The 27,931-nt window shown below is 46.4% G+C and overlaps 1 protein-coding gene across 1 annotated transcript in view; it reads left to right on the top strand.

Annotated features, from left to right (window-relative positions):
• Positions 1 to 27,931, top strand: part of COL27A1 (collagen type XXVII alpha 1 chain) — a 269,697-nt gene that overhangs the window by 147,462 nt on the left and 94,304 nt on the right. Inside the window, exons 20-28 of the mRNA XM_044305696.1 lie at positions 2,439 to 2,492; positions 2,779 to 2,832; positions 5,025 to 5,069; positions 7,140 to 7,193; positions 11,177 to 11,221; positions 13,312 to 13,365; positions 13,465 to 13,518; positions 16,976 to 17,029; positions 17,874 to 17,927. Coding sequence (XP_044161631.1) covers positions 2,439 to 2,492; positions 2,779 to 2,832; positions 5,025 to 5,069; positions 7,140 to 7,193; positions 11,177 to 11,221; positions 13,312 to 13,365; positions 13,465 to 13,518; positions 16,976 to 17,029; positions 17,874 to 17,927 — 468 coding nt within the window. The remainder of the gene's footprint in view (positions 1 to 2,438; positions 2,493 to 2,778; positions 2,833 to 5,024; positions 5,070 to 7,139; positions 7,194 to 11,176; positions 11,222 to 13,311; positions 13,366 to 13,464; positions 13,519 to 16,975; positions 17,030 to 17,873; positions 17,928 to 27,931) is intronic.

The following is a 27,931-nucleotide window of genomic DNA, read 5'->3' as shown; positions in this document are numbered from 1 at the left end:
TTATTCCAGAAACCCGTTGTTTTAACCCCAGACTGACCATACAAAACCATAGAGGGCCCAATTCAGCAGTCACATTGGGGAATTTGCAGCATGGATGGACCTAATCCTTCAGTGTGAGGGTCCAGATGTCTGCTCGTTCATTTATGCTGATCAATGATATAGCAAGTCAATCGGCACCCATTTGAGGGCCATCACAGGGCCTATAATTGGTGACTGGGTGGCCGCTCATTGACATGGTTGGCAGCGCCCCCTTCGTTGGTCAGATGTTCCTCTGAAGGGTTACATTTTGCAGATATGACCTTCAAATCTTTTAGCACCACATATAAACTCTGATGTACGGAGTAAAAATATAGACAGAGGTAAGAATGACCCCTTCCATTCCTGGTAGACGAGGCAAGAGCTTCATCATAACCTTAAAGGGAGCCTGGTGTCAAAGTAAGCGTACCGCCATGTAGGGTGGATGCTCCAGAGCAGGACTAGTGCCCCAGTGTCGGCCTCTGTGATGTAGCAGAGGCGATGCAGCAGCCAGCGGATTGTAAAAATGTATTCTTGTGGTTTGTCCATACACCAGAGCCAGAAACGGTTAGATCATAGCCTTGGCAGGCTGCACTGAGTTGTGTACATTGAAATTGGACGTCATTCTTTAAAGAACTATCCTGTTACCAGAGAACAGCCTCTGCCGAATTCATATTTCTTTATAGCTTTTAATATAACGTGCAGTATCCTGGCAAACAATGAAAAGAAAGCGCCTGGTCCACCAATTCCCTGCACGCGTTGCAATATCCAGACCCGTGTGCATCCAACTTCCAACCGCAAGTCTAACGGTTAGATAACCAGAGCGCGTTTGCACTGATATGACGGCATTTTCTTGCACTGCAGTATCATTTTTAATGTATTCTTATGGAGTAGCAGGTAAAGTAGATAGACTTTATGGACAGTGATATATCAGATCTAGCGAGATACGTATGCTGATATATTTCGGTTACCTAGACTATAAACCAGTCTATCCACTTCTAAGCTGTGTGCGGGGGTAGGTAGGTGCAAGTTTTCAGCATCTGGATATGCATGAAAGTGTTACCAGTCACTGACTGCAAGCACTGATCTTATAATAGAAGAGGCTTTTGAAACATGAAATGTATTAGAAAGTTGCAGAACCTTTCATTGCTTTATTCAACTTTTGGATACGCAGATAAGAAACCGTTTCAGTATTAAAGGGAGTCTTTAAGCAGGTTTTGACCCCCTCCTAACTGCTGACAGGAGGAGCAGAGTAAGCATAGCCGGGGTAATGGCCGAGATACTCAACTTTTATTTCCCCCATTATTGTAAGTGCAGTGGTGGTGCCCCCTTGATGTTTAGTGCCCTCAGCTCTCTGTATTTCCCCAGCCTCTCGCCTCTGATTGGACGCTACATCCGTCACTCAGAGGAGAGGGGTTGGGGACATGTTCAGCGCAGAGAGCTGATGGCTCTGGCAATCATGGCACTTTTATTGCCCCGAAAGCACCATTATTGTAAGTGCAATGGATGTGGCCCCTTCATGTTCAGTTCCCCCGGCTTTCTACATTTCCCTATTCCCTCCCCTCTGCTCTAGCAGTCTTTTGATTGGACGCTACAACCGTCACTCAGAGGAGAGGGGTTGGGGACATGTTCAGCGCAGAGAGCCGATGCCTCTAGCAACCATGGCACTGAGGGGAGGGATAAAAGTTAGATTTCTTGGTCATACAAACTGCATGACCATCCCCTCACCACACAAAATAATTAGGGCTGGAAAGCCGGATAAGAGGCATGAGTGTAATGTCGGAGATGTATGGCATTGTGTGCTGCTTACTATATACCACGTGCTCAAAACCACTGAAAGTCGCCGGTGTCAGTGCTGCACTGAATCATGTAGGAGGAGAACATTAAACACCTAAAGGAGTTGTCCAGGGTTTTTAAAGTGATGGCCTATCTTCAGTACAGGCATCACTAGCTGATAGGTGGGGGGGGCCCGACACCCTTCACCCCTGCCAATCAGCTGGTCTGACGAAAGTCAGCACCGGAGCACCAGCTGACTGAGTGCTGCTCCTGTTGAAGTCAAGGCCTTTTCTTTTAAGTCGTAGGCCTTCACTTATAAAACCCCGGACAAGCCCTTATAAGATTTCCAGTATGGCTTCTTAATGAAAACTGAGATCCTCTCCAGAACACACTGATGATACACATCGTTGCAGCATTTTATATATATTTCAGCACACACAGGTTTCTTTTTATGCTGGGCAGAGACGTTTTATTGGTGTATTACTGCTATCCTAAAGTATTTTATGCCAGATAATCTCTTTTGGGGCAAACACAAGCCCTTTTACTCCTAGATGTTGTATTTGGAATGCCCCATTGCATAAACAGGGTTTCTTCTTTCCTATGCACCCATCCTGCAGGTGGCTTCATTTCATTTCTCTCCCTTGCAGGGCTTTCCAGGGGACATTGGACCTCCAGGACAAAATGGACCGGAAGGATTAAAGGTGAGATGTCCTCATCATGGCATATTCGGCGTGCCAAGCTGCGATCGACTAGTTAAGAAAAACAAAACGGGAAGTGAGATTCCTGGAGATTGTATTGGCAGAGCCCACTTCTCCACTGTTTGTATTGAGGCTCCTCCAAAACTCTCTCTTCCATGAAATTGATGTTGGATGCTATCCCATGGCAGTATTGCACTGGCGCTCCATCCCTTCTCTTGCTCGTCTGAAGGGATCCTAAGGGACTTGTCCTTATATTTATGAGACCCTCATTCTTTTTGTTGGTTTACAGGGAAAGCCAGGAGCCAGAGGTTTCCCGGGGCCCAGAGGACAGCCTGGGCGAGAGGTGGGTAACTTCTAATAGATATTTTCTCCTACAGAGAATGGTAATGGCGCTTGTACACTGCAGATACTCTATGTATATGACATGACTCCTTCATGGATACTTTGTCTTAAAGTTGAGTTATATATGCTGACATAGTAAAACGTGTGACTTATTAGTGTGATATTCATGACTTCCAGTCACATTTGGGCTGTTTAAAGGCTTGTACATTTAAGTAAAAAAAAAAAAAAGTTGCAATTTAGAAACCTTCTTAATTTATTTCGCAACATGCACCTAATTTCAGACTTGGTGTCCCTCTCAATGCACCCTGGATCTAAGGTCTGTGTGTTCAGGATGCTGCTGCCTTCACTAGCTCTCATTCATCAGCACCGCTTCATTCTTGAACTGACTTTTCCTTCTACAGCTCATTGTACTGACAGGCATTGATGCCGACAAGTGTGTAATGATACCCCCTACCCCTGTAGAGTTTGCCATAGGTGCCCTGATTTTATCTATGCTTGTACACCTCTTACATGTTTCCTCCCCTGCATACTGCCTAGTCCATGCCTATCTACAGCCGATGTGGTCTGTGTTCCTTGGATGCTTAACCCTGCCTACACACACATAACCTCCTAATCTCTGACACTGAGAGCAGGGAGGAGGAGAGCAGAGAGAGGGTTAAGGGAGGATTGAGCTTGATGAATCTTATGTGTAATTTTCCACGCACACCTTTAAATGTCCTGCTTCCCTTCACACAATATATTCTAAAACTAGCTGCTCTCAGTCACCACTAGAGGGAGCTCAGTGCATTAGAATGTATACAGTTACCAAGAAACCAAATGGAAACTGTAAAAATCTATGCAGTGAGCTCCCCCTATTGGCAACTAGCGTAAAGTGTTGTGGGTTCATGTCTGGAAGCAAGAGAAGTTCAGTGCTTCAGTTGCATGGTCTGCCTCCATGGTAAGTACACTGCTGCCTGAGGGCCACAGCTCTTCCCTGGCAAAATCAGCTGCTCGCCTTGGGTGCTAGGAGGTGGACCCATTGCAATCAGTTGATTACATTCACTCCTTTGATTATGATCTTAAAGGAACTGTCCGAGCTCCGAAAATAATTGGGGCTGGTCAGGCATGGTGTGTGTTTTTAAAAACTTCAATACCCAACTTGGTTGGAATTGGGACTTGCTGACTCCATGCACGTCACTGCCGCCGGTCAGTCAGTAGCCTCAGCGGCCATGTGCGGCGCCTGCAGACGTCCCCACTGATTGGCTGGTAGCAGTGACCTGCAGGGAGTCGGCACATCACAGTTGCAGCCAGGCGATGAATGGGAAGTGGCGGGGATGACGGACTACCAGAGCAGTATTTTTTTTTATACTCGCGCACCATGCTCAGGATCCCTTTTAACGTCCTAGAAACTCGTCCTCGAAAGCTTCATGGCTTTTGACTGACTTGAATTCCTGCCATTGCTTTGTCATGTGCATATATCTGGTGGAAGTGGCTTCTTACAGAGGAGAAAGCTGAATTTTTCATTCTTCATTTCAGGAACATTCCTGCGTTCTCTTGCTTAGGCTACATTCACATGACCGTATGTGTTTTGCGGTCCGCAAATTACGGATCCGCAAAAAAAAACGTATGCCATCCGTTTTTTGCGGATCCATTGTAACAATGCCTATCCTTGTTCGCAAAACGGACAAGAATAGAACATGTTCGATTTTTTTTTTGTGGGGCTACGGAACGGACATACGATGCGGACAGCACACTATGTGCATTTTTTGCAGACCCATTAAAAATAAATGGGTCCGCATCCTATCGGCAAAAAAATGGGACGGACACGGAAACAAAATACGTTCGTGTGAATGTAGCCTTGGGCCTCTTGCACATGAACGTTTTTGGTTTCCGTTCCGTATACGGAACCATTCATTTCAATGGATCCACACAAAAAAACGGAAGGTACTTCGTTATGCCTTCCGTTTCCGTTTTTTCCATTCCGTTCAAAGATAAAACATGTCCTATTATTGTCCGCATAACGGACAAGGATAGTACTGTTCTATAATCCCTATTTTTTTCGGACCGCAAAATACTGAAAAAGCCATGCGGTCGTGTGCAAGAGGCCTTACTGGAAGTGACTTCTCTCCCTGCCGTGGCGTATGTGCTATAATAACACGCTGCCATTTTTATGTCATCATTCCTTCTAACCTGTCATTTTCTTTCCTTTTTTAGGGAGATGAAGGACCAATTGGGCCACCAGGAGCTCCCGGTCTGGAGGTACGAATTTACCGTATCTCATTACGCTTTTACTCGGTGAACTTGTTTGGTGGTGTAGACATCAGCAGGAAATGAAGCATTTTCCTGCTGAATGTTTTTCTTGCCTAATATAAAACAGCCGCGCCACCTACGAGAGACGACACTGGCCAGAATGAAACCAGAGGGTCATTATTTATAGGCCAGAAATAGAAGCCCCTTCATGTCCGGTGGATTGCTGTCACCTCGCTCTGAAGGGTGCCCCGCAAATGGTTGCCCCCTCTGCCCCACCCGCTGTCACCAGCAGTCTGCCGGGTCTCTGTCACCTTCATGTCTTGGCTTGGTAACAGTTCATCTTTAATTGCTAATTCAATGCAATCATTTAGCCGCCTCAAAGATCCTCTTTCCTTACATAAATTAGGAATTAATGCGCCTTTTAATTTATTCAGGAATGTTGTTCTTAAGGGTGTGTCCGCACGGGATGTAAACTTATATTCTTAAAGGGGCTGTCCAGAATTATAAACACATAGCTGCTTGCTTTCAGAAAGAGTGCCACACCTGTCTACGATGTGTGTGTCGTACAGTATTAAAGGGAAATGATCCCCTATCTACAGGATAAGGAATAACTACTAGATCCGTGGGGGTCCTCCCACTGGGACCCCCACTGATCACAAGAACAGGGACCCCATACCCAGTGGAGCCCCCAGAAATGAATGGAGTGGCTGGTTGTGCGTGCTCCATTCATTTCTATGGGAGTAGAGCTCTCGGCTATTTCCGGAACTCCCATAGAAATGAACGGTGCGGCTGCACGCATACCCAACCGTCTGCTCCATTTATTTCAGGGGGCTTCAAGTGGTCCCTGTTCTCGTGATCCCGAAATGCCTCTTTAAGCCTCCTTGACGTGAATTGGGCTGAGCTGCAATACCAGACACAAACAGTGGTCGGTGTGGCGCTGTTTTTGCAAAGAAGGCAGCCTTGTGTTTTTTGGTTTTTTTTTAAACCCAGACAACCCCTTCAGAGGGAATCTGTCAGCAGTTTTGACCATGCTAAACTGCTGATAGCACTAGGTAGGGGCTGGGGAGAGCAGTGCAAACATCCCTTTTGTGGAATTTTTATTATAAAGAGTAGAGGGAATATGAACTTTTATTCTGCCAGGTTCTCCTTTACTATGAACTGCTTGTTTTTCTCTGCAATGAAGTGCATCTTGGTTCCGGCTGGTAGCTTTAATGGTTTCCTGGTTGGATGCTGCATCTTTGGGCTCATGCACACGACCGTGACGTTTTTTGCGGTCTGCAAATTACAGATCCGCCAAAAACGGATGCCGCCCGTGTGCCTTCCGCAATTTGCGGAACAGAACAGGAGGCCTATTATAGAAATGCCTATTCTTGTCCCCAAACGGACAGGAATAGGACATGCCTCATAATTTTTGCGAGGCCACGGAACGGAGCAACGGATGCGGACAGCACACAGAGTGCTGTCCGCATGTTTTGCTGACCCATTGAAATGAATGGTTCTGTATACGGACCGTATACGGAATCAAAATATGTCCTGTATGCGGAACGCAAAAAGCGTTCATGTGCATGAGCCCTTTGACTCAGGGTAAACTCATCTTTAAATGCAGTTAAGGAGCAGAATCTGGCAGAATAAAACTTTAACTTCACACTACTCCTGATAATGAAAGCTCTACAAAGTTCTATTTTTGCTGCTTTCCCCTGCCTAGAGCTGCCAGCAGTTTAGCATGTTAAAAACTTCTGGCAGGCTCCCTTTTAAAGCTCAATGGAGTTTTCCAATGTCAGTCATTTATAGCATATCCACAGGATTGCTTTCCTCTTTCTGCAGCTCCCATAGACTTCAATGCAGAGAGCCATGTGCCACCACTTCTCCACAAACAAGTGCCCGCTTTACTTTTGGCAAATTGGTCTCCATCACCTCTATCGGGCATGTTTTGTGGATGCTTGAGATGGGAAGACCCCTTTAAAAATTTTAAGAACTGATGCTTTCCAATACAATTAATCCCACAACTTTATAGCGGGTAAGGAGATGCTGCTATGTAGTAAAGTCATATGGAAGCCTCAAAGGTGTGTTTATTTCTAGGGGTATCCGGGCAGAAAGGGATTCCCAGGGATTCCTGGAGCTGAAGGACCAAAGGTAAGAGAAGATGCACGGTACATAATACATCCAGTACTTACCACAGATTTTCTGCGTGGATTTTTGTGCGGATTTGACAGACTTTACCCAGATATGTGAAATCCGCACAAACAATTGATATGCTGCAAATCTACACTGCAGCAGGTCAATGTCTACTCAGCAAATTTCCGCACTGTGTACACAGGATTTTTAAGATCTCATCTCCTTAGCTGGTCCTTTTATTATGCCTCTTGCACACAACCGTATGGCGCTTTTCTGTATTTTGCAGTCCGCAAAAAACGGATCCGCAAAAAATACAGATGACGTCCGTGTGCATTCAGTTTTTTGCAGAACGGAACAGCTGGCCCCTGATAGAACAGTACTATGCTTGTCCGTTATATGGAAAATAATAGGACATGTTCTATCTTTGAACGGAAATACGGAAACTGAAGGCACATGGAGTACCTTCCTTTTTTTGTGTGGATCCATTGATATGAATGGTTCCGTATACGGAACGCAAAAAACTGAACGTAAATGGGGAAAAAAAGAAAATGTTCGTGTGCAAGATGCCTTAGGCCTCCTGCACACGAACATGTGCTCCCCATGGCCAAGCTGCAGCCTGAAAATTGCAGGGCTGCAATGCACGAACACTGACCGCGGGGCAGCCGCAGCGGATCGCAGACCCATTCACTTTAATGGGTCCGCGATCCGCCCGTTCCGCAAAAAGATAGGACAGGACATGTTCTATCTTTTTGCGGAACGGAAGTACAGGACGAAACCCCACGGAAGCACTCCGTAGTGCTTCTGTAGGGTTCCGTTCCGCACCATTCCTCATCTCCGGATTTGCGGACCCATTGAAGTGAATGGGTCCGCATCCGTGATGCGGAATGCCTACGGAACAGCGCCCGTGTATTGCGGATCCGCAAATGCGGTGTGCAATACAGCAACGGGCAGCACACGTTCGTGTGCAGGAGGCCTTACACTGTGGATTTTCTGCATGAGAATCCAAGTGAAAAATCCTTGCAAAATACACAACCGCGGCCTGAATCTTAGTGCACGTAAGGTGACCTGCACACGGTGCGTTTACAGGCAGATTCTCGTGCAGAAAAACCGCGTCATAGTACAGTACCTTTATATACACCTTGCATTTTTCTGCCGTGCAGAAAAATTGACATTTTGAAAACTCCAGCATGTCAATTGTTTGTTTCAATGCAGAGGTGAGATCTGCTGCAAAACTGCATCAGTTCTGCACCAAAAACCGCAAGTAGCATACCGTATGCGGAAACGCACATTAATCCGCACAGAAATCTGCACACGCCCCCATGTGCAGGTACACGGACAGTCCTTATATTCCTATTCTCACTGAATGGATAGGAAACGAGCGTCTTTACTACCGGCGTCGTCTGAAGATTTGTTTTGTTGGCCCTTGAGCTTCTTGTAACAAAGAGTTTCTTTTCTTTGGCGCAAATTGTTAGTCTGGGAGGTTTGCAACTCTGGCGCGCGTTCCTGGCAATACTCGAGGGTGAAGAGAAATGCCACAAACTGACTCAGATTGTTACACATCCCATTTCCATATGTGCGACAAGTAAATCCCGACCATCACTTCCAGCTCACACCAGCAGATTATAGGAGCCTGATACAACACAGCAGCCGCCAAGGGCGGATTAAGTCCTTGCTTCATGCTCCTGCATCACATAGGTCCATCTATGTCTGCCTATGAATCGAGGCCTTATGCAGACTTCCTATTTTTTTTTTTCTTCTAATATTATGCTGATTTTTCATATTTTTTCCCCTCTGCTTACTTTGTATGAATTGCCATACGTGTTCCATTTTAATCATGGAATTGCCAAGACGGACGTAATTGGTAAATTATAGTTTTATCAGCTTCTCCTACATGACTCACGGTTAGATTAGGAAAGCATGACTAACTACGACCAAACACAGCGCCCCTTTTGCTCATAGGTTATATCCGGTATTACAGTTCAGCCCTGTTTACTTGGATAGGGCTGAGCTGTAATACCAGACTTCTGGAGAAGAGAGGGGTTATCTCTAGAAGTAAGCAGACACCTTTTTATCATCCAATATACCCCTTTTAATGCCATATGGTGCACAGTCATGCTGGTATGCCTCTGTACACCTTGGTAAGCTGCGGGTGTATGGGCGAAGGGAGGATTTCCTGATACCTCCCAACTATACTTTGGATGGATGTCACTGTGAAGCAATAGATATCGGGAAATCATCCCCTTGTGCGACCGACTGCAAACAGTGTGAATGGACCTCTACATTCAGAGTCCATTATGTGCAGTAGACACCGGTATCACTGCTCGAGATCTCTGATGCACTGTAAGGCCCAATGGAATCTGAAGGTAATACCTCTGTTAACCCATAAATGAATGCGCCCATTGACCATGCATGGGTTGGTGCGATTGCAGCCACCCCTTGGAATCTCAGCCTTAGGGCTCATTCACACGAACGTGTGCTGCCCGTTGCCGTATTGCGGACTGCACCGTTCTGTGTGCATTCCGCATCACGGATGCGGACCCATTCACTTCACTGGGTCCGCAAATCCGGAGATGTGGAACGGAACACTACGGAGTGCTTGCTGGGGTTCCGTTCCGTGCCTCCGCACCACAAAAATAAAGATAGAACATGCTCTATCTTTGTGCGGAACGGAGGGATCGCGGACCCATTCAAGTGAATGGGTCCATGATCCCCATGCGGCTGGATCACGGTCGGTGCCCATGTATTGCAGACCGCAATTTGCAACCCACGGCACGGGCTTCACACGGTCGTGTGAACGAGCCCTTATAAGAAACGTACCTGTGGTTAGTTGGATGTGACCAGGAGAGGTGTTCCATTTACTGACAGCAAGCAGAAATTTTAAAAAGGTGAAAGACAAAGGAAATTATAAAGTTGTAAACCTTTTTTTCATTAAAGAGGTTGTGCCCCCCCCTCCTCCTCCTTTCTTCTTCTTCCTCTCCTGGGCAAACAAAGCCAAGCATACCTACTTGCTTCTTAGCGCCAGCCTCCGACATTTTTGCTGGCCAGCTTCCTGGATATAAATTTCGTGTTTGACACTGCCGCGGTGGCAACCTGCTCCCCTTGTGTCACGTGACCAAGGGGAGCAGGTCACCACTGCGGCCAGCAATTGGCTGCAGTGGCATCGAACAGGAAGTTTACATCTAAGGAGCCCAGCGAGGCAGCCATGGTCAGGAAGCAGGTAAGTACACAGGTCCGTCCAGAAGAAGAGGGGGGTGCAAAACAGTCCCATGGGTACACATGGCGAAAACACTGTAACTGAAAGGGGGATTGTGGCTTTTCATAAAAAAAAAAAAAACTTAAAGGGGTTGTTCAGAAATAGATAAACATGGCTGCCTTCTTCCATGTCCACTGTGCACCGGTTGTGAGCTGTATTGAAGCATTGGTATTGCAGCTCAGCTCTATGGGAGTCAGACACAACCCATGGACAAGGGTGGCACCTGTTTTTGGAATAAAGTAGCCATGTTTCTCTGAACCTGGAAAACCTTTTTAAGCTTTTTTTTAATTATTATTAAAAACAACAAGCCTCCTTTCAGTTACACTGTTTTTGCCATGTGTAGGGATGAGCGAACTTTGTGTCTCAAGTTCGGCGTACAAGGTTCGCGTCAGTTAAGAATTTCGTTATCGATTCCGCTACCACGGACCATATATCTTATGATCTGTGGTAGCGGAATTCTTATATAACCCGAACCTTGTACGCCGAACTTGAGACACAAAGTTCGCTCAGCACTAGCCTCGTGTACCCACAGCAGGATGTACTGTTGCGCCATATAGAAGTGTACATGTCCGCATCCTCCACTCTGCTCATCCCGTCTTATTCCCACGTTAGAAATTCCTTCCCCCTATAAGAGCCTGTGGTTTGAGAATGTATTCTTGCCGGCACCGCCCGGACGTCCATGTTTGCTGCTGAGAGATAATGAGAGCTTTTTGAGTGACTGTCTTCCTGTCTTTTTCTACCTCTTCAGGGTGAACCAGGAGACACCGGACGGGCCGGGAAGATCGGTGAACAGGTGTCATACATTTTGTATTTTCGTAATTTTTATTTTTCCTGGGAAAATTATTTCAAACTCTTTCTCAATCTCCATGAAGCTGCACTAATATTATCGCACTCTGCATTAGCGATGGGCGGCCACCAGCGATGTTTGGTATAGGCGGCCATAGCTGGCTGATGAGAACGCCGCTGCTCGCCAGCAGACACAAGGCTTTTCTTCCGCTGTTATATAAGCCGGAATCAGGAATCCACGCTCCCAAATCTCATCCAATATTTACTCGTCGCTCAGCACGACAGAAACCATTAACCCAGCCGCCAATAACAATATTACATTCTTTACTTTTAAAATAAGTCAACTTTCTAGAAAAATACTTTATGGAGATATCCCTCCGCCTTGTTTAAGACATCCCATAAATCACTGGGATAATTAGTACCCTCGGTTACATCTAATTAGACATTCATGAGGCTCCATTTATTTTTTATTTTTTTGGCTCATATAAAATGTTCTGCGGTTGGAGCTAGAAATTTATATGCAAAGTTAGCAGATTGCTCTGTCTAACCACGTGGAGCCATCCACATTTAATGGGGTTATACCACGCTACTGACGTATCCACAGGATTGGTGATAAGTGTCTGATCCAATCTCATAAAACCCCACTAATTGCACACCGGTCCAGCCTCTCCATCTACATAAAACATGAAAAACTTTATAAATATATTTTGTTACTTATCATGCAAGCGCATTATAGACCTGAGGTGCTCTGTATAACCACGTGGGGCCATCCACGTTTAATGGGGGTTATATATGTCCATGGGATTGTCTAATCAGGGGGTGCAGTCTCATCAGGCCCCCACTGATCGCACACTTACCACCTCTCCAGCCTCTTCTATATAGTCTTGTTCATCTACGTAAAACAGGAAAGACTATGGGGGACATTTACTAATCTGTTTGTGCCACATTTGTGTGGCAAAATGTGTGACCTATCCCCCTTGGAAAAGTGGCGAGAAAAGGGGGCATAGCGTGGGCTGGGAAGAAGGCGGTCTGGCACGCCGGCTTTTGGTGTGGCAAATGGCTTAAATCTAAGCCAGCAAAAGGGCTGGTGTACAGTTAAGTCTGTTGCACGGCTTTCCGGACGAACCGCCAAACCTATATAGAGGCCTGCACCTCTGCCTACGGGTCCATTCACACATCCGCATTTTGCGGAACGGAATTGCGGACCCATTCATTTCTATGGGGCAGCACGATGTGCTGCCCGGATACGGAATTCCGTTCCCAAAAAAAATAGAACATGTCCTATTCTTGTCCGCAATTGTGGACAAGAATAGGCATATTCTATTAGTGCCGGCAATGTGCGGTCCGCAAAATGTGGAACGCACATTGCCGCTGTCCGTGTTTCGCGGATCCGCAAAACACGTTACGGATGTGTGAATTGACCCTTACTTAGGAGCTTCCTCCAGCTGCTCAGAGGGACTTGAGACCACCACGGAAAACGCTGTTCTTAATAAATGTCCCCGTATGTGGTTTGTTACTTATGTTGCACGTGATGAAGACCCGAGGGGCATTCATAACTCTGCTGGCTTCAGAGCTGCAATTCCCCAAATGTTCTTGCCAGCTCAGAGGACTTGCATTCTGGGAAGTATCATCCTTCCGTCAGGCGCTGCACATCTGATATAGAAGTAACCGTCTCACCGCATTATAGGGGCTCAGCTGTTGGTCGGAGGGGTTGTCTGACTGCAAGCTTGTCGACTGTTTCCCGTGGCAACCTGAGAAATTTTGGCTTTTCTATAGGCTGCAACTCGGGATTGGTGCAAATCAGCAGCGCATTAGTAAAGCAAACACTCAGACTTCTACTGGGAATATTAATTGCATTATATATTTCATTCTGTGGAGAACTTGACCTTCATGGTTCTGAACCCCAGTTATCTACTTACAAGTATTTCCTCCCAGTTGAATACGGCTTCTATTGATCGAACATCCCTATTAGATCAGTGTATATGTCCGATGGATACAGATTATATCACATTTGCACATTTTGCCTACTGGATGACTACACATCGGGTACAGAAAATGTTTCTAATTTCAATAAATATTAATATATTTTCGATACAGGGTCTTCCAGGATTTATTGGTGCTGTGGGGGAGACAGGAATTCCAGGTGAAAAGGTAAGGGGCGATGATCTATATATATAATATAGTATTTTATGTTATCCAGGTATTACTATAAGATAAATTCAAATTGTCTATATTATGTTTTATTTTCAGGGGGACAGAGGCAGCATTGGGGCTCCGGGACCTCCAGGAGAGAAGGGAACATTGGTAAGATTCAGTCTATTACTTGTATCTTGTATTAGATTCTATAGAATTCATCCTATACATGTATACGTTGCATACGTTGTCGGGATATTTCTCCCATAGGACGTATAGCAGGTTGGGTTGTGCGGTGCGCGTGTGTTACGTAAACCTCCATCCAACGCACAGTTCAAGGAGGGATCACCCCACCATTCCAAAAATAAATGGGAAGAATGTTGGTGATGCATGGCTCAGTGTAATTGCTGTCAGGTTTACATATAGTAACCACAAGTGCACGCAGGGAAATTCACACGTGTGGGGGCAGCCATGTGCCGTCCAGAGCGCGTCTGTCTGCGTGTTTGGATAGCCCTTGCCTCGTGTGTTTGGCTTTCTCTGTTTTCTTTAGGGGAGTGTATTTTACTAGTGCGGTCGGATACCTGCGAGTCCTTACGTCTGCACCGCCGGAGCCTTACAGGAGCTTCTGTTTACCGTAATTACCATGGGCTTTTTATTTTTTTTTATTTTTTTTACCCCCGCCCTGTCTGTTTATGTGCATTTGAACCAGGTATTTCCTGCGTGCACAAGGCTCCCACTGACGGGCACTATTTAAAGCCCCACTCTGATGAGCCACACGGTGGATTTTAATGGAAGAATTCCACCAAATAGATGCAGTGAATGCACCCATTTTACAACATAGCCTCACCCTTGTTTGTCGGAGGAAGCCCCTGGGCAGGGGCTGTGCTTGGAGATGGAAAGTGTGGCCACATACCTGCTCTGCCTTGTGTCAGACCTTCTCTAAAATGGTTACAAAGCCGGGGCGGCCATACACACAACATTAAAGTTGGCCAGAATGGCAGATTCCGGACGACGTTCGTTTGAAAAAAGTTCCGCGAATGAGTGTTCGCAGTTGCTGACAACAGACCCTTGTCTGCCAGAAATGCAATCTGCCGTGCTGGAAAACGTCCTCCGTTCATCGGTCGAAGCTGCATGTTGATGGCACGATCGGCCGAATTCAGCCAATCACTTGGCATTGTGCTCAAGCACCAGGGAGTCTGGAGTCCGGAGTTCGGGCAGTTTAGTTGGAGGGATCATTCGTACAAACGATCCCATGGACGACGCAGTGCAGCTTAAGTCTGCTGTTACCCTGGGTTCAGACCTGAGCGTTCGCGATGGAGCGCTCTGTATGCGCTCTGTATGCGCGATTGTACCGGCGTTTACAATCGCGCATACAGAGACAAGCGAACGCCCATTGTCGCGCGTTCCCGAATGTCTATGTACGGGAACGCGCAACAAAACTCCCCAAAGAAGCTCATGTACTTTTTTGAGCGTAGGGCGTTTCACAGTGCGATCGTACGCGCTGTAAAACGCCCCGGTGTGAACCATTCCCATAGGGAATCATTGGTTTCTCCTTGTTGAGCGTTTTACAGCGCGTAGGAACGCTCAGGTGTGAACCCAGTGTTAAAGGGGTTGTCGCACTTATCATGTAGAGGAAGTTAATACAAGCCACTTACTAATGGATTGTGATTGTCCATATTGCTTCCTTTGCTTGATTCATTTTTCCATCACGTTATACACTGTTAGTTTCCAGGGGTTACGACCACCCTAAAATCCAGCAGTGGTGGTCGTGCTTGCATACTATAGGAAAAAGCGCTGACCTCTCTGGCGGCCTGGACCATGGGAGCACGCATAGGCACGTATGCGCAGCAGCTCCCGTCCCATCCACCTCGTATCTGTGCTGGAAACTAGCCGTGTACAATGGGATGGAAAAATGAATCAGTCCAGCAAAGGAAGCAATATGGACAATCGCAATACATTAGTATTCACTTTCTCTACATGATAAATGCCACTTGCTGAAGTGAGAGAACCCCTTTAATGTCACATCTGTATATGTAGGATAGTCAATCATTGTATGTTGGGGGAAGTAGTTTAGGTAATGGCATCTAGTCTACACTAACGCGTTTCTGCAGAGTAGCCCCACTAGATGTCTGGCTATTGGAACTACACTATGATACCATTGCTGCCACACTATATTACACATGTGTAGCTGATGGGGACAGTGACCATTGATAATGAGACACATCTTAAAGGGGTTGTCTCACTTCAGCAATTGGCATTTATCATGTAGAGAAAGTTTACATAAGGCACTTACTAATGTATTGTGATTCGCCATATTAACTCCTTTGCCGGCTTGATTAATTTTTCCATCCCATTATACACGGCTCGTATCCAGGGGTTACGACCACCCTGGAATTCTGCAGCAGTGGTCGTGCTTGCATACTATCCAGGGGTTACGACCACCCTGGAATCCTGCAGCAGTGGTTATGCTTGCACACTATCCAGGGGTTAGGACCACCCTGAAATCCTGCAGTAGTGTTCGTGCTTGCACACTATCCAGGGGTTACGACCACCCTGGAATCCTGCAGCAGTGGTCGTGCTTGCACACTATCCAGGGGTTACGACCACCCTGGAATCCTGCAGCAGTGGTCGTGCTTGCACACTATCCAGGGGTTGCGACCACCCTGGAATCCTGCAGCAGTGGTCGTGCGTGCACACTATCCAGGGGTTACGACCACCCTGGAATCCTGCAGCAGTGGTTGTGCTTGCACACTATCCAGGGGTTGCGACCACCCTGGAATCCTGCAGCAGTGGTCGTGCGTGCATGCTATCCAGGAGTTACGACCACCCTGGAATCCTGCAGCAGTGGTCGTGCTTGCACACTATAGAAAAAAGTGTCAGGTTCTCTGGTGGCCGGAACATTGAGAGTGCGCATAGGCCAGCTTTTTTTATTACACTGTGCAAGCACGACCACCGCTGCTCGATTGCAGGGTGGTCGTAACCCCTGGAAACGAGCAGTGTATAATATGATGGAAAAATGAATGAAGCCAGCAACGGAGGCTGGAGGTTTAGGCAAATACATGATAAATTGCATTTGCTGAGGTGAGACAACCCCTTTAATACAAGGATCTAAGTGTTAATGTGTTTGAGCCACTGGACTGGATTGATAACGTTTTCTCACAAAAAAGCAGAATAGCTGCTCAGTGTAATATTTCTCTTTCAATCTTTATTTCAAGCGTTATTCTATAGAATTACACAAGCAACGTGTAAGAGGCCTTTAACGCGGGCCGACAATCGGACACGAACCTTCGTATGTCTGCGTCCTGTGTAATCATGGCGCCGATCACATGACAGATGAGAACGAGTTTGTTTGTTGGATAATCGCATCTTTTATGCTACGGAAAAATCCGTAGTTGTCAGCAGAACATGACCCCGTCCGTATAAATGGCGATCTGCTGCCGACAATAGTCGTATGTGCCAGAAAAAAAATCGCATTAACGCTCATTGGGGCTTGTACAGTGGTGGCGACTGGTCTGTGTAAATGGCGCTAAATGAGCACCAGTTGACATGCTATGGAAAAAGCCTGTGCCTGTGTGAATGGGCCCCTAGATTTACAAAAGGGGTCTAAAATTCTTCTTTACCATTTCAGGGTCATACTGGTAATCCTGGACCTCCAGGGGATCCGGGTCCTCCAGGACCACCGGTAAGTGGTATTTTTTAAATTACATTCCTTGCTGAAAACTACCCATGGTAGGTAGGCTCAAACATTTAAAGGGAATGTGTCCTCAGAAAAAGGACCCATGATTTTAAACATTATTTTAGAGAATTGGTGGTTATTTTCAATTTCCATGTCCATATCAATGTTTAAGAAAAAACATAAAATCCTGCAGTTTTCGCACTGGCCGCTAAGCCTGATAATAGGCGCCAGTTCTTGATCTGTACAGATCACTTTACCGCAGTTATCTGCTTATCATTACAGGCAGAATTAGAATGACAGGTATCACCTATCTATAGATAACATCGGATCCATCATTCACAACAGGTGATATCACAGCTTATCTACTCTCTCCTGACCTCTGCACAGGGCACAGAACATAATGGTTGCTGTAAAGCATATCTCCAAAGGGGTAATGCAAATCCAATATCAAATATCACAGGACAAAGCTAGAACCAGCCCTGTACCTCACATGGATCCAGAGATCTCCCCATTCATTGCTCCACTTGTTCTGGAGCAAGGCTGGCAGCTTAGGGGGTGTGCACTTTCTCAAGGGCATGTCCTTTCTGCTGCAGCTGCTGGCAGTTGAAGGACAGAACTGAGCGCGTGCTTCCGTCTCACTGAGCTGGATAGAGAAATTAGAAAAAGAGCAGACAGCAGGTGGCGCTATTCCGATAGATTTTCTTTAAATAACTCAGTGGCTATAATACATTTTTAATTACATGCAATTACAAAAGTATTCAGATCCAGGTGCTGGTTGGAAAACTGTAGAGTATTTTTTGTGGGACATCCCCTTTAATTAAATGTGTGTTATTCTGCCGTCCCATAACAGGGTTTGCCTGGATCTCGTGGGTCTCCAGGTGTACGAGGTCCAAAAGGCCGAAGGGTAAGTGGCAGTCTACAACTTGTATTGTTATATGCACTGGGTTTCTATAAGGTGATTTGATGTAAGACATATTCCGTTTTGAAGGGCACATTTGAACATAACTTCTCTTAAAGGGGTTGTCTCACTTCAGCAAGTGGCATTTATCTTGTAGAGAAAGTTAATACAATGCACTTCCTAATGTATTGTGATTGGCCATACTGCCTCCTTTGCTGGCTTGATTCATTTTTCCATCGCATTATACACTGCTCGTTTCCATGGTTACGACCACCCTGCAATCCAGCAGCGGTGGTCGTGCTTGCACACTATAGGAAAAAGCGCTAACCTATGTGCGCACCCACGGTCCCGACCTCCAGAGAGGCTGATGTTTTTTCCTATAGTGTGAAGCACGACCACCACTGATGGACTGCAGGGTGGTCGTAACCAGCAGTGTATAATGGGATGGAAAAATGAATCCAGCCAGCAAAGGAGGCAATATGGACAATCACAATACATTAGTAAGAGCCTTGTATTAACTTTCTCTACATGATAAATGCTATTTGCTGAAATGAGACAACCCCTTTAAGGCTACTTTAACACTAGCGTTTTGGCTTTCCGTTTCTGAGATCAGTCATGGGCTCTCACAAACGGATCAGTTTTGCCCTAATGCATTCTGAATGGAAAAGGATCCGCTCAGAATGCATCAGTTTGCCTCCGTTCAGTCTCCATTCCGCTCTGGAGGCTGCCTGCAGCGTTTTGGTGTCCGTCTAACGAAGCGGAGCCGAATGGATCCGTCCTGACACACAATGTAAGTCAATGGGGACGGATCCGTTTTCACTGACACAATGCAAAACTGATCCGTCCCCCATTGACTTTCAATGGTGTTCAAGACGGATCCGTTTTGGCTATAGAAGACATAATACAACCGGATCCATGACGGAACCGCAGAAAACGCTAATGTGAAAGTAGCCTAAGGCTGTGGCTACAGGGGGACAAGGGGCGCACGATTATGTGTCATTGCAGCCAGGACTGAATGGGGTTGCAATGTGATTTTTAAATAGCCATGACTAGGACCCTAGAGTAGCAAGAAAATCCAATATTGCTGGATTTCTTTACAGTCCCATTGGTTTCAATTATAACCCCATTAAAATGGGGGTGAAGATTCTCCTAGCTAAAGTGTGGGCCCAAGAGCTGACAGATCCCAGTGATGACTTCTTCTCATGTGTCTTGAGGTCAAATCCAATGATGTCTAAAATTGAATCTTAACTTTTTCTTTTGGGGATCCTGGCTATAATATAGTCTGATGATCTAGTCTTTGTCCAGTCCACGTCTCCCTGCGGATCGGGCATCTTCCTAAAAGCGCCATTAGGGGAGAGTTAGGAGGTTCCCCATACTCACTAGATCTGTGGTAAAACTCCCACGATGCACACTTGCTTGGCCGTTCTCAGAGCTCCACAGTAATGAATGGAGCATGCTGGGAGTCGTAGTTTCACCGCAGCTGGAGTGCCGGAGGTTAGCCATGACTGCACCAGGTAGTCAGCAGGTTTGTCCGATGTTTGTACACAGCCATGTTTAAGAATATGTGTCCCTTTCTTTATCCAGAAAGCCCTCTTCTGGGTCCTGGGAATTTTGTTCCTTGGCAAAGCGTGTAAAAGCAGTGCTGACCACAGCCACGACAGGTCTTCACCACCACCACCCCCACTTTCCATGACCACATGAGTCATCGCGGCACACTTCTTCGGATAAAACTTGTGATCGGAAAAAAAAACCCCATTAAACTCAGATCTGCAAAAAGGACAGCTTGTATTTAGATGGCCCGACCGAGGGATTACAGGCATGTAGGGGTGGCCGGGGATACCGCCAGCTAAGTGTTTATATTACCCACTCTAATTGCCTGCTTTCTCGCTGTATCTGGGATCGGTAATGACATGAAGGGTTGGCCTCTAAACATGGATTACTGGATGTGCTGGAAAAGGGGAAGATGGTGATTTTTTTTATTTGACCCTTCCTTATGTTATTAAGCAATGCCCCTTGCAAGATAGAACACTAGACATATGTCCTTTTTGTGCAATCCTATAGGACCCAATGTGAAAGTTTCCTTTATAGATTTTTTATTTTCTTTTTAGTATTATTTTTATTGGTGGTGGGGGAACAAGGGACATGGGCTGATGTACTAGTGATAATTGCAGATTTTTAATTTTTTTTGTAAATTATCACTCCCAAATAATTTCCCTCTAGGCTTTAGGCCTATTTCCACACAATTGTACTCAGTCCGGGCAACGTGCTCCTTGTGACAGTATTTCCCGGACTGAATACTGCATCTCTGACATGAACTGACAGCATCAGAATTATTTATGATGGTGTGTGCTCCTGCCTGACCGCAAGGCTATAGTACGGTACTCCTATAATGTTGTGAGAACCCGCGTTCAGGCAGGATGATGGTGTGCGCTCCTGCCTGACCATGGGTCTACCCTACTGTATTTTTATAATGCTGTGAGTACAGTTCAGTAGACCCGCGTTCAGGCAGGAACTCAGGCTTTGTAATAATTTATGATGGTGTGTGCTCCTGCCTGACCGCAAGGCTATAGTACGGTACTCCTATAATGTTGTGAGAACCCGCGTTCAGGCAGGATGATGGTGTGCGCTCCTGCCTGACCATGGGTCTACCCTACTGTATTTTTATAATGCTGTGAGTACAGTTCAGTAGACCCGCGTTCAGGCAGGAACTCAGGCTTTGTAATAATTTATGATGGTGTGTGCTCCTGCCTGACCGCAAGGCTATAGTACGGTACTCCTATAATGTTGTGAGAACCCGCGTTCAGGCAGGAACTCAGGCTTTGTAATAATTTATGATGCTGTGTGCTCCTGCCTGACCACTGTACTTCTATAATGCTGTAAGTACAGTTCAGTAGACCCGCGTTCAGGCAGGAACACACTCACAGCATCATAGATCATTATGATGATGTGCGTTCACGTCTGGGAAATACAGCCGTCACATGGAGCATGTTTCCCAGACTGAATAGACTCGTGTGAAGTTGGCCTTGCATTGAATCTTTACTGTTTCCTATCCTGGGTCGACGACTAGATGTCCATCCATTTCTGATTTTTATAGTGACCATAGTTGAGCTGGAGCCTACTGTACAGACCATTGAATCCTATAGGCAATATACAGGGGTGATTAGCCTGCATGCATGTTGTATCACTCTTTCCTCGCTGCGCTGGGATCCGGGGTTCGAAGCCAACCAAGAGAAACATCTGCATGGAGTTTATATGTCTTCCCCATGAGTTTCCTGTGGTTACTGCGATTTCCTCCCATACTGATACGTTAATTTGGAATTCAGATCGTGAGCCCCAGTGGGGAGCGGGACCGATATGAGTGATGACCATCCCTGTAGAGTGCTGCAGAATATGTTGGCCCTGTATAAATGAGTAAAATAATAATCCTAGTGCTGCGACATGCTACCACATAGGTTCGGCTGTAGTCATCGTGTCTTGCTGTTTGACGCTCTGCACACTTATCACATTGTTTTCCGGTAAAGCTGACGAAACGCATCAAATAGCTGTCGGCCCGACGCTTAATCAAGCATGCATTTATTTGTCACTGGCTTATTCCCCTCTCCCCATTGAAGGCCCCTCTGGCAGCAGCTTATTTCCCATAGGAACAAAGTATTGGGCATGTTGAAAGCCAACGTGCCGATCCCTTTTTTACCCCTTGCACCTGCCCACCGGAGAGCGAGGACACCCCTATAGACATTAGATGGTCAACCAATCCCGCTGAAGTTCAGGCAACCTTTATCTAACCTTAAAGGGGCTTTCTGAAACCCCAGAAAATTTAGATTAAGGGAAGGAGTTTTATCAAATGACAAAAGAAGACCCGTCTGATCCCCCGCCATTACAGCACTGCTGTTATGGCGCTCCCTGCTTGTGTCAGAAAAGAAGACCGATTGGGAGCACCAGAATGGCGGTTCTGGAATGGCAGGGACGAGGGTGAGTAAGGCTACTTTTGTTATTTTGCAACACTCCGTTCCTTTACCTACATTTTAGGGGTCTTGGAAAACCCCTTTGAAGGGGTGGTCCCACAGAACGCACTTCTATCCACAGAATATATCCATAGGTGAGATATAGCTGAGCACAGCGCTCGGCTATCTTCAGCAGTGCCGTACAGGGTGAATGGAGTGGCAGTAGACATGGACAACCTGCCGCTTCATCCATACGGAGGAACTCCGGGCTCTGTTCTCCTTAGCAGTCAGACTCCCACCAATGAGACACTTTTCCCCTATCCTCTGCATCAAACTGGACGGTTCATTGAGTAAACCATTATGTTCTGGGAGCTGATAAGACCGAGCACATCACCCATTTCAGTCAAATGGTATTTTAGCTGTAAATATCCCTTTGATGTTCCATTTTACTGTAACCCAAGGAGATCGAGTGATTCAGAGTTTTATGGAAACATCACAGCCAATTCAAATCCAAGAGTTATTTTGGTTTAATGTCTTACTCAAACATTGACGTGCGTCCAACCACATAAAGCGGGGTCTTAAACTGCAGACCAGTTTCCAAGGTCTATAAGATTGGATCTGTCTTGCCCGACTTAGTGCAGTTTATGAATCTGACCATAATGATATACAGTGGTGAGTGGTAATCACCTCCTGACTCAACGTGGGCTCCAGTGTTCTCTCTCCCCCATGCTTTACACTTGAAGAGCTCATTTTCATTACAGCAAGGGCATAAAGAGGACATCAGTAGCTGAAAACTCATATATCGAGGCAGGGCCACTTCTGCGTCAACCAGTTTGGATGTTCTCGTGTTAGAGGGACTATTCCAGCCATCAATGGTACCTGGAAATGGTACAGAAGCTCACTTTTGTGGCTGTTTCCACATCTCCCAGTTGTATCGGTGGGAGATGCTTGTACTTCTTGACTGCTGCCCTATACTACAGTTCACCACTGCTGTCATCCCGGTGGGGAGGAACAGGGATTTCCCCATTCTAGCAATTTAGTAAGATAAAAGTACACCCAAAGCTATGCGACATCTTAAAAGTGCAGCATGAGAAAATGCAAGTAGTTGTGAATCCACCATTGGGGTGAGATAGAAAACCTTGCTAGTAGCTGCAGCAGCATCTCTTCGTCTGTGTCTCTCTCTGCAGCCCCTCATTTCTCCTCCTGGTTCCCCTTCCCATATACTCTGAGCCTCACCTGTAACCTGATCTCTCGGTGAGGCTGATCGTCTGTCTTTATCTCTGCTTCTCTCAACATGGATTTTACTAGCAAATTGAGAATGAGTGATCAGTGTAAGGGGCAGTGAGAAGGAGGAGTCTGTTAAAGAGGTTGTCTCATCTCAGACCATGGGGGCATATTGCTAGGATATGCCCCCATTGTCTTATAGGTGCGGGTCCCACCGATGGGACCCGCACCTATATCGGAAACGAAACCCCGCAGAGTGGTGGCTGGAGGACTCCATTCCGGCCACCACCAAGTGCCCTCCCCATAGCAGCGAATGGGAACGCACCGAGCATGACCGTCCACCGCTCCCTTCTATGGGCCAGCGCTCGACTATTTTCGGCAGCCCCATACAAAATGAATGGAGGGCGGCTGCGCATGCGCAGTACACCCTGCACCACTTTCGGGGGCTCCGTTCTCGATATAGGTGCGGGACCTGCACCTATCAGACAATGCCCCCATTATCTGAGAGAGACAACCCCTTTATGTGCAGAAAAAGGTATTTTTCTGTAATAAGATATACAGCATTACAAAGTTTCCTATCACTATTTTTGATAAATAGTCTCCTAGAGGGTTGGTCTTCTCAAGGAACATGACCACTATGTGTATTGTATGGGGGAACTGACTTTTTAAAGGGATGTTGTTTTGGAGAGGTTTCACTGTATTATTTTTTTACTGTTGCATTAGTGATGTGGCTTTCTGGTACACCCCCTACTGGCAAATATGACCATGCCCTAAAATGCAAAATCATTCAGGGAATTTACCCGATTTCTATCATTTTACATCACCCCCTGGAGGTTAGTAGCTTGGATCGTGATTTACAGTGAGATACCGATTCAGCCAGATGCTCGGTATCATTTACCCGAGCCTGAAACCAGCTTTAAACAGCAGTGTATTCTTGGATCCAGGTGGACGGCCCCGCTGCAGATAACATCCATCACTCACACAAAAACTAGATGAAAGCATACGGTACAGTAGCTGGCTCAGGCCGCAAGGGAGGACAGATTTACGGCTGACAAACATTTATCTTTTGGACATTGTCCAACGAGGTTAAATCCGGATGAAAGATTCTTGGGACATCAATATTTCAGAGGGTGCATACGCCATCCGTGCAATGCAAGACCTGATTCCCGAATGCAGGAAAGCTTTATGAGGAACCATCAGGACTTGTGCCTATAAGGCCTAATTCATTCATTCGGCAAGAGTTCCTGTCCTTATGCTATCCGGATTGCACCTGCATCGTACAGGGAACTGTTAAAGTAAATGGTGCAATTTGCTCTTCAGTTTTCGGAGAAACTTGCGGCTTGCATCATTTATTAAATTTTTTCCCATTTTCCATCCTAAAAAAAAAAATGAGCACCTGGATTCCATGCAGATGTCCACAGGTGTCCTCATTTTGCAGATGGAATTGAAACAGGTTGGCCAGCGCTCTCATGGCCATGTGACAGAAAAACGTGCAATGTATTGCCAATCGCTCGCTTATTGTTAATGGCCACATGGTTCCTGCAAATGGCCTGAATAAAAGTGATTGAGGAGAAGCGAGGAGCAGTTGGGTGGTGTCCCCCATTCACGTTGAGAGTGTCTGACACTCGACTCAACTTCTGCGCATCATCTCACGTGATGTGCAACTCCATGCATTCCTATGGACGGGTCCAGCCCACCAAGATTGTGACCGCCCTTATCTACCAATGCCTGAAAGCGTTTGTATGTATTAAAAGGGGTCCTCTCACTTCAGCAAGTGGCATTTATTATGTAGAGAAAGTTACTACAAGGCACTTACTAATGTATTGTAATTGTCCATATTGCTTCCTTTGCTGGTTGGATTCATTTTTCCATCACATTATACACTGCTCGTATCCGCCGCAGCACGGATACCAGGTGGACAGGAGCTGCTGCGCATGCATGCTTACTGTATGTGCGCTCCCACGGATGCCGGCGCTTTTTCCTATAGTGTACAAGCTCGACCACCAATGCTGGATTCCAGGGTGGTCGTAACCCCTGGAAACAAGCCGTGTATAATGTGACTAAAAAATGAATCCAGCCAGCGAAGGAAGCAATATGGACAATCACAATTACATTAGTAAGGGCCTTGTATTCACTTTCTCTGCATGATAAATGCCACTTGCTGAAGTGCGAAAACCTTTTAAATTCAGAATTTTAGGTCAAGACCACCTTAGCCTCTCTCTTGCTCCTTTCTCGGAGATGTTATCTAGATGATATGTCTTCACCAGAACTGACTCGGCTCGCCTTTACGGCTTTTATCATTTTCAACCCGTAAAAGCAACTATAAAAGACGGCAAAGCCAAACATGGCTGCCCAGAAGATGACGCTGTATTCACTAAACTCAGTGTTTTTTTTCCGATCCTGTGGGGAAAATGAGAAGGAAATGTTGAAATGTGAGCTGTAATTTTCCTTTTCCTACCATTTCAGCGTTTCTGAAGTTCTCACAGAACGACAAGAAGCATCATCAGCCGTAGTGTTACAGACCTCGTATTGCCGTCAGATGGTCGGCTGTCATCGCACTGGCTGCACCACATGAAAGACGGAGATCAGTGCAGAACAGTACTTCATTTAGAAGAGTAATGTGGCCATGACCTGCTTGTATTCCTATATAATGTAATAGGAGCAGGGAATGAAGGCACATAGTGGCCTTTGTAGCCTTTACGCCACAGCACTTTTCAAAGCCATCTGCACCTTCGGCTCGGCTCTGCTTTGGCAGCATGCAGCGTACGGATCCATAGAAAGCACATAGGAATTGTACTCTGCATGCTGCAAGAGCAGAGCCGATGGAAGGGGAAGGTGCAGGACGCTCGGAGAAACTCCTCTGCACCTACTGTGCTTTGCCTGAAGGTTTAGGTAACCCTTAAAAGGGTTATTCTCTAGATAGGTCATCAGTATCTGATCGGTGGGGTCGGACACCCAGGACTCCCTCCAGTCAGCTGTTCGAGAAGGCGTCTGCACTCCTGTGAGTGCCACGGCCCCCTCTATACTTGTATAGTGGCTGTGCTTGGGGCAGAGCTTCTCCTAGGCCAGTGATGGCGAACCTTTTAGAGGCCGAGTGCCCAAACTGCAACCCAAAACCCACTTATTTATCACAAAGTGCCAACACGGCAATGTAACCTGGATACTATAGTCCAACATAGTATATCTTCCATGTACTCAGACTGCCATAGGTTCGCCACCACTGTCCTAGGCCACGTGACCAATGAACGTGATGTCACTGGCCTAGGTAAAGCTGTGAGAAGGCCGCGGAGCTCACATTAACGCCACTGCCTTCTCGGACAGCCAATCGGTGGGGGGTCCCCCCTTTATTGATCATATACTGAGGACCAGTCATCAGCATGAAAATCTCGGAAAACCCCTTTAAAGAGGACCTGTCGCCTATCCTGCTAGGTCTGTTTTAGTATCTGTGGGGCACAGGTCGCAGTCTTAGGGCTCATTCACACGATCGTGCCGCAAAACACGGATGCCGCCCGTGTGCCTTCTGCAATTTGCGGAACAGAACAGACAGCCCATTATAGAAATGCCTATTCTTGTCCGCAAAATGGACAAGAATAGGACACCCTCTATCATTTTTGCGGGGCCACGGATGCGGACAGCTGTCCGCATCTTTTGCGGCCCCATTGAAGTGAATGGGTCCGCACCGGAGCTGCAAAGAAAATGTGGCTCGGATGCGGAACCAAACCACGGTCGTGTGAATGAGCCCTTAAACAGGCTGGAGCTTCACTTCACTGTGCAGATATGGAGCCGTATAGTAAACCGTGTTAGCGAGCGAACACATTGTAGTTCACTCGTCACTTGGTATAACAAGACCTTCTTCTCTATTCTATGGGATATGCAGATTGCGATCACAGAAAGCTGCAGACCTACAACCTATCCTCATCAGGCCCGACGTTTAGGGGGACACTCATTCCAATCCATGTCCGGCGTCCCATAGGCAAGCTATAATCCTTCCTACTGGTCGTCAATAGGCCATTGAGGGGAACGGTAAAGACTGTAAATCCTCCTTTCCCCTTGATGTTCGGGTCGGTGCTTCCAGCAAATAAACGGGGGTTTCGTGCAATCTGCTAACATTAAGTAAAATGTATTAGTTTCCCTCTTACTTTAAATTGGCTCCATAATCTAATTCTCGGAGCTGCTTTTACCAGATCATAATTCTGATCGCCATAAGCCAGCCCGTCATTTCCGAGCCTCTTGCCACCCCGTAAAAGTTTTGCCTAGTAAGAAAAGCCGCCCTTGATGGGTTCCTCGCATGACTCATTGTAACTTCACATCTATAAATAGGTTTATAGCTTCTGTTATTTTTGGTGATTCTTTCCCTGGCAAACACCCAGAGGATAGTACTGACTAAATTGCAGCGGGAATAGAAGCAAAAAAAATAATAAAAAAAAATACTCAGCAGAAATGTTGTAACCGAATCTCCGCTGATTCCACTAAGAGCTGAAGAATCCGTCCATGCCTCCCACGCGTTGCCTGAGCCGGCTCCAGACTTTTGAACACATTATGCAATGTTCTGGACACGGCCCACGTACAGTGACGGGATCTGCACGCCGCGACCACAGCATAAAGGCTACTGTGCAGCAGTACACCCGGCCTTTTCATCCCGCGTCCAAACCAGTTCAGACTTATTGGAAGGCACAAGTGATTGGGTTGTTGACGGATGGCAGTTAATGACATTAGCTGGGTTTATTTTGGAGCTGGGTCGAGGCGCGGCTGTTTGCAAACCAGTTTCGATGTTTTTTGGTTAATTTCTACCGCCCCCTTTTCCCCTCTGCAAATTGACATTTGGCAGTTCAGGTTTGATGGAGT

Source organism: Bufo gargarizans, chromosome 9, assembly GCF_014858855.1.
Source record: "Bufo gargarizans isolate SCDJY-AF-19 chromosome 9, ASM1485885v1, whole genome shotgun sequence".
NCBI classification, from domain to species: domain Eukaryota; kingdom Metazoa; phylum Chordata; class Amphibia; order Anura; family Bufonidae; genus Bufo; species Bufo gargarizans.
Note: the sequence above shows the minus strand (reverse complement) of the source record. Positions and strands in the feature narration are given on the sequence as shown.